Here is a 7,800-nt window from a genome sequence, read left to right on the forward strand (position 1 = left end):
TAACCTTTAGAAAAAAAAAAAAAAAAAAAAAAACATTTAAAAATAACCCGAACATTCAAAAACACGATGTTTTGAACGTTCAGTTGTTTTAAGCCTGTATTTCATCTGAACTACACTTTTCTGTACAACAAAAGCAAATGGGCAGTCAGGCTTGAAAAGGACAGAAAAGCAACATAAAAGTAGTTTATAATACTCATGATAATTTAGAGTGAGGAACAGACTACGATGTAAATCCTTATTTTTACTTTTGGATGAACTAACCTGTTAAAACGGCAAAAACTCAGAAACTAATCTGAAGCAGTAAAAAAACGGTTCATCAATGGGCAAAAGCTCTTTTGAAGAAACTCGTTTGAGAACGGTGCAAACGGCTGATTGTGTTGGTGGAATATCATCAGAAAACGATGAGCGGTGTCCTGCGCGTTTCCAGAGGAATAACAGGAGCATAAGATTCGTGTGACTTATCAGCGTTTGAGAGCGGTGGGCCGACCGAGGAAGAACCTCTGGAATAAAAGGAGGATTATGGAACTCTTTAGCGCCTCCTCGACTTCCAATCAGACACAAATAAACAGCGGCCGTCAGAAACACAAACACAAGAGCAGCTCTGGAGCTAATCCTGCTGTCTCTGCCTGTGGACGTGAAGACACACTGAGGAACAGAAATCAACTCGAACTCTGAAACACTGTAAAAATGAAAATGCCGGTGTTGTAATTGAAGGAAGTATCAGACTATCTGACTCCGGTCAGACACTTCAGCTTTAATAGACTTTTGACACGATGACAAAGAAACGAAGAGGATGTTAATAAGAGAGGAAGGCTTTTGTCAGGACATCAACTTAAAGATTTCATCTCATCTTTATAAATGTTGATGTTTTCATATCACAAACGCCATTCTCTCCGCTAACAGGGAACGTTCTTCCAGTGACATTAATAGGATGTTTGTTCACAGTGCTTTAATAATGTCCTCCAAATGTTAGCACAAAAATATTGTATATACATCATTCAAGGAATTTTAGTTGGACGTTCATCAAACGTTTTTTAAATGTTACTTCTTGTTTCAGGGCGTTCAGAGAACATTCAAACGGAATTCACAACAGACGTTTAGAAAGTTCAGACAACATTCAGAAATAACATTTCTATAACTTTAAAGCGGACATTAGATAAACTTTCCTTGAACATTTTGTTAGCTGGATACTTAGATGTTCGTCTTTTTTCATTTGCATAAGCATTTAAAAAAACTGGACATTTTCAACATTCAGACAGTGTTTGTAACTTAATGGGAACGTTTGCTCTGCTCGTTTGTGTCTCCCCTGCATGACCTTTAACCCGTAGGTCAGAGTGGCTTCAGAAGTGACCCTGACGGTTCTAAAACCGGCGTGTCTTCAGAGTGACACGCACTCATCTCCATGCCAGCTGAGCAGAGAAACATCTACGCAATGCAGCTCTAGAAATAGCCTGAGCCTCCAGCGTTCCTCACATCAGCCCGACTGACTCAGAGCTGCAGGTCCACAACGCACCAGAAACTACATGCAGCACATTCACACAAATGCAGCGGTGTCTGTGGACTCCGACTTTGAATACATTTTTAATAATTATTTACTTTTTAAATGTTTTTATGCATTTCTTATGAATATTTTAACTCATTTCTTACATAAAGCACTTTGAATTACTATTGTGTATGAAATATGCCAAATAAACTTGCCTTACCTAAAACTCACCACTGATATTAAAGTGTTGTGGATGGTTGCCAGGGTGTTGTTACGGGATTGCTAGGGTGTTGTGAGTTGTTGTCAGGGCGTTTCTAAGGTGTTTTGAGTTGTTGCCAGGGCGTTGCTAGGGTGTTTTGAGTTATTTACAGGGTGTTGCTAGAGTGTTTTGAGATGTTGCCGGGGGGTTGTTATAGGGTGTTTTGAGTTGTTGCCAGGGCGTTGCTAGGGTGTTTTGAGTTATTTACAGGGTGTTGCTAGAGTGTTTTGAGATGTTGCCGGGGGGTTGTTATAGGGTGTTTTGAGTTATTTACAGGGCATTGCTAGGGTGTTTTGAGTTGTTGCCGGGGGGTTGTTATAGGGTGTTTTGAGTTGTTGCCAGGGCGTTGCTAGGGTGTTTTGAGTTATTTACAGGGCATTGCTAGGGTGTTTTGAGTTGTTGCCGGGGGGTTGTTATAGGGTGTTTTGAGTTGTTGCCAGGGCGTTGCTAGGGTGTTTTGAGTTATTTCCAGGGCATTGCTAGGGTGTTTTGAGGTGTTGCCAGGGCTTTGCTAGGGTGTTTTGAGGTGTTGCCAGGGCGTTGCTAGGGTGTTTTGAGTTGTTGCCAGGGTGTTTTGAGGTGTTGCCAGGGCATTGCTATAGGGTGTTGTGAGTTGTTGTCAGGGCGTTTCTAAGGTGTTTTGAGTTGTTGCCAGGGCGTTGCTAGGGTGTTTTGAGTTATTTACAGGGTGTTGCTAGAGTGTTAAGGTGTTTTGAGTTGTTGGCAGGGCGTTGCTAGGGTGTTTTGAGATGTTGCTATAGGGTGTTTTGAGTTGTTGCCAGGGCGTTGCTAAGGTGTTTTGATTTGTTGCCAGGGCATTGCTATAGAGTGTTGTGAGTTGTTGTCAGGGCATTTCTAAGGTGTTTTGAGTTGTTGCCAGGGCGTTGATAGGGTGTTTTGAAGTGTTGCCAGGGTGTTGCTAGGGTGTTTTGAGGTGTTGCCAGGGCATTGCTATAGGGTGTTGTGAGTTGTTGTCAGGGAGTTTCTAAGGTGTTTCGAGTTATTGCCAGGGCATTGCTATTGGGTTTGCAGGTGGTTGCTATAGGGTTGCTAGGGCATTTCTAATGGGTTGCTTGGGTTTTTCTAGTTGTTGCCAAGATGTTCCTATAGAGTTGCGAAGGGCAAGGCATTTCTAAAGGGCTACATGGGTTTTTCTAGTTGTTGCCAGAGCGTTTCTATAGGGTTGCTTGGATTTTGAGTTGTTGCCAGGGTACTGCTTTACTGTTGCTAGGGTTTTGAGAGTGACTTTTGACACATTGCCATGCAGTTGTTACGGTTTCTGTTTTTAGCATTTCTAAAACTACCTGTGGGATTCCTTCACTTGTTTTATGCTTCAGCAGGTGAAGATGGTGCATCTGATCAAGTGCTAGAGGTTTCAGCACATCACTATCAGAACTAGTACTACTGATGATTAACCAGACTCACTAAAATCTGAAATGTTCAATAAATGAAATCCTTTCGCAATCACATGGAGAAATGGTTTACTGTAAAGCACAAGGAAGAAGCGACTACTGAGAAAACTTGCACAATGCTGGTGGTTTCAGTGTTCAGCACCTGAAGGATGGCGTGACGCTGTGTTTGTTCTCCTGCATAGTTGAGTAATGGCTTTCAAAGAAAAACCTTCAGTTAATTTGCTTAAAGAAACAGTAATTATTCATAGTTCACTCCTGCTTTAATTACACGTCTGGAACAAACGCAACAATGTTCTCGCACATCAGGAACAGTTCATCAATGAAACCGACGAAAATAAAACCGTAAGCAAAAACACAGCTTTTCTGTTTTAACTTTCAGCACTGTTTATGCAGTTTTCATATTTCTGTAATAAAAATACACAGAACAGACAAACAGAAAGATGCTTCACGCCTGATAATCGGCTTACAAAACACTTTGGCTATTTGACATTTCATTATTTTCTCCAGCATTTTAAAAAGAACAAACAACAAATATATAAGGGTGTCCAGGTCTGCAATAGATCCAGATGAAATGTTTCAGAAAGAACTTACAGGTAACGTATTCAAAAGAGTTCAAGAGAATAAGTCAAACTTAAAGAGCAAAAAAGCTAAATAAAAGTTGCTATTCTGTGACATCACTTCCTGCAACAGCTCAGAGAAGTTCTGATATCCTGTTAAGCAAAGAAAATCAACAGATCTGAAAGTTCATGTGTGCAAAACAATCAGATTCATCCTGGAACAAAGTGACCACTGACATAAAAGCCCGTTTAGAAGGGCGTTGCTATACGGTGTTCTGAGTTCTTGCCAGGGCATTGCTATAGGGTTGCTATGGTGTTTTGAGTTGTTGCCAGGGCGTTGCTATAGGGTGTTTTGAGTTTTTGTCAGGGCATTGCTATAGGGTTGCTATGGTGTTTTGAGTTGTTGCCAGGGCGTTGCTATAGGGTGTTTTCATTGCTATAGGGTGTTTTGAGTTATTGCCAGGGCATTACTATACGCTGTTATGCATCGTTGCCAGGTTGTTGCTATAGGGTTGCTATGGGGTTTCAGTAGTTGCCAGGACCTTGCTATAGGGTGTTTCGAGTTGTTGCCAGGGTGTTGTTATAGGGTTATCAGGGCGTTGCTATAGGGTGTTTTGAGGTTTGCCAGGACACTGCTTTAGGAAGTTCTGATATCTTGTTAACCAAAACAAAATCAACAAGTCTGACAGTGCATGTGTGCAAAACGTGAGTCAAAACGTGTCATGCGTCCAGTTTCATCCTAGAACAAAGTGACCATAGACATAAAAACCCATCTGGAAACGATTTCCATTATTCCCTTTGAATTTTCATGGACTTTAAAGATATGAAGGTGTTAATAATAATAATAATATTAATAACACTCTTTATGACACGTGTTTCCCGGTGTAATACTGTACCAGTGTAACAGGAGGTGCACTGTCAGCACAAGCACAGACCCATAATGCATTTCAATCTGAATGTGTGTGTGGACAGGCAGCACAGTTCTTGTATTGTCCTGTGTGTGCGTGTGTTCACTTCTTGACGCCGCTCCTGTTGTTGAACAGGTTCACTCTGCTCTTGGTGGCGACTGATGTGGACGAGACGCCCGGCTGCTGCAGCACTTTATCCAGCGTCGTCTTCTTGATGGCGGCGGGGGAGATCTTCTCCTGATCGGCCAGAAACTGCAGCTCCCTGCGAGGAGGAACACAGGAGGTGTGAGCGACTAACAGACATGAGACAGACTACTCTAACTAGACTACAAATGTGTGGTTTGAGAAGCTGAAACGAGCTAGAAAGCAGCTTACAGAAGGCCAGTATAACGCCAAAGAATACGCTCAGGAGAAATGAGCAAAAACTGTTCTCTTGGGGTGTCTTTCCACCATATTTAACACTAAAAAGTACATATTGTTAAATCAAGAGTACATGTTACTACTCTAAAGCACTAGCATGCACACTTTAGGTTCACTTCACAAGCATTTAATTTGAATTTGTGTGTATCTGACCATAGTTTTTAATCAAAAGTCTTTACCTGCCAAAATAAAAGTTATAACTTGAGAAAAGTTATATTACTATTGCACTGTAGAATGTTCTTCTCAAAGTTATAATATATAATAAAAATATATGAGGGAATTTCACACAATTTTTCATCCATGTTGTCATTTGAACAGTAAACCTCTGCTGTGCAGCAGATTGTTTGTTAAAAAAAATAAAAGGAATTGTTGAATTTTCATTTGAAGTGTAGATTAATTAAATTATGGAATGTTTATGGATTAATTTTATTACCACCATTTTAAATGCATTTGTGTTAAATAAGAAAATTTAAAACAAAATGTATGAAAAAATAAAACATTTAATTGGGCCATATTATAGTAAAAACTAAGTTTTATAAAATTCAATTGATTTGACATGCTTTTTGATTGTTAAAATTTAACCATTAAAATTACAGAAAAAAAAAGAAAAGAAAAAAAAAAACAGAATTTGGGGAAAAAAATAAATCAGGTTTCATAAAGATTTTCATAGGGCCCTAAAATTTGATAAATTGTAGTTAAACTCTATACATTTCATAATTTTAATTAGACATGCTTTAACCATTAATTTAACCAAACTAAATCCAGAAAAATGAAAGCAGAAAAAATCAAACACATTTCAAAGTTTTAAAGCTGTTGTACGCCGAAAGGCAAAATATGTGCAACAGTTTTCTGACAGTAAACAGCATGAAGTTAATTGAACACTTATTATTTTGCTCAATATTTCCTCAAAACTCATTAAAAGAAAAATGTGCATGATCCATAAGGCCATCAGCGTTTGGCACACTTGTGTTAATCAGCCAATCCAAATGATCCCAGCAGAGTCAGCTGATTAATCGCTCTCTTACGAACACAAACCCGACAGAAACCCAGTATTAAGCACCTGGTCCGGATGCAGGAGGCCTCCACAGCGTTGATGAGGAGACTCCGGAAGCCTCCGCTCTCCAGAAAGTGCAGTGCGTGGATGGTAGCGCCACCTGGTGAGCAGACGTTGTCCTTCAGCTGTCCCGGGTGCTGCTCCGAGTCCAAAAGCATCTTAGCTGCTCCCTAAGACAGAACGAAGACATGCGTGTTTCTCACCACGGTACCAATACTTCACACGACAAACACGTGCTGCACTGGTGATGGAGGAGTTTCACAATGCACAAAAAGAGCATAAAGTTCTTTAATAGATGCAGAATTTGTGTGTAATGTTTGCATCATGCACTGCATGAGATCTTGAGTTATATGACGTACCAGTAAAGCTTGTGCTCCCAGTCTGACCGCCAGTCGCCGTGGCAACCCCATCTTCACCCCGCCGTCAGCCAGAGCATCAAGAGCCGTGAACGCCTGACAACAAGCACACACACAATGCATGAAGTGTTTTACATCATCTCTACTAGACACACAGTTATTGTTTATTTATTTATTTATTTATTTTTAACACCATGTCAGGAGCAGGGCTACTTTCATATTGAAATAAAACAAAACATTTACTCACAAATTTTTTTTAAATACATCTATTAGACGTTACACTACCAGTCAGAAGTTTGGAATTAAGATTTAATGTTTTTTTCTCTTCTGCTCAGCAAGACTGAATTTATTTGATAAAAAATGTGAAATATTATTATGATTTCAAACAGCTGTTTTCTATGTGAATATCTGTTAAACTGTAATGTATTTCTGTGATGCGCAGCTGAATTTTCAGCATCATTACTCCAGTCTTCAGTGTCACATGATCTTCAGAAAATATGCTGATTATTAGAAACATTTCTGATTATTATCAACAGTTGAAAACAGTTGTGCTGCACAATATTTCTGTGGAAACCGTGATACACTACCATTCAAAGGTTTTAGGTGAAATAAAAAGAAAATAAATTAATACTTTTATTCATCAAAGATGAACTTTCTATTCATCTGTGAATCCTGAAAAATAAAATGCATCAGTTTCCACAAACATATTGTACAGCACAACTGTTGATAATAATCAGAAATGTTTCTAATAATCAGCATATTAGAATGATTTCTGAAGATCATGTGACACTGAAGACTGGAGTAATGATGCTGAAAATACAGCTGCGCATCACAGAAATAAATTAGTTTAACAGATATTCACATAGAAAACAGCTGTCTTACATTATAATAATAATTCAAAATTTTTACAGTATTTTTTATCAAATAAATGCAGCCTTGAGCAGAAGAGACTTCTTTCAAAAACATTCTTAATTATTCCATTTGACTTTTGAGCGGTAGTGTCTCTCCTAGTAGAACACGGTTTACATTAGATTCAGAGCAGTGCAGTATGTAGGTCTTTCGGTGTAAACGCTCACGTAAGCAGGTCCGCTGCCGCTGAGGCCCGTCACGGCGTCGATCAGATCCTCCTCCACTTCGGTGCAGAAGCCCACGCTGGCCATCAGCTGCTCCAGGAGCTTCCCGTCCTCCACCTCGGCGTGAGTTCCTGTGGCGTAAACCGTCGCTCCCTCGCGCACCACCACCGGCGTGTTCGTCATGCAGCGCATCACTTTAGGAGCCGCGCGGTACTGGAGCAGCTTCTGCACACACACACACACACACACACACACACACACACACACACACACACACA

At 40.0% G+C, this 7,800-nt stretch overlaps 1 protein-coding gene across 1 annotated transcript; it reads right to left on the bottom strand.

Annotated features, from left to right (window-relative positions):
- Positions 1–3,518: 3,518 nt before the first annotated feature.
- LOC107657373 (pyrroline-5-carboxylate reductase 2-like) lies at positions 3,519–7,765 on the bottom strand (the record flags this gene model as incomplete). The annotated part of the gene is made up of 4 exons (XM_016445422.1): positions 3,519–4,881; positions 6,100–6,263; positions 6,453–6,545; positions 7,526–7,765. Coding segments are annotated over 4 exons (657 nt in total), but the record flags the coding sequence as incomplete, so codon positions are not given.
- Between the last annotated feature and the right edge of the window lie 35 nt (positions 7,766–7,800).

This window comes from Sinocyclocheilus anshuiensis, unplaced genomic scaffold (assembly GCF_001515605.1).
Source record: "Sinocyclocheilus anshuiensis isolate Anshui unplaced genomic scaffold, SAMN03320099.WGS_v1.1 scaffold2371, whole genome shotgun sequence".
Taxonomy (NCBI): Eukaryota; Metazoa; Chordata; class Actinopteri; order Cypriniformes; family Cyprinidae; genus Sinocyclocheilus; species Sinocyclocheilus anshuiensis.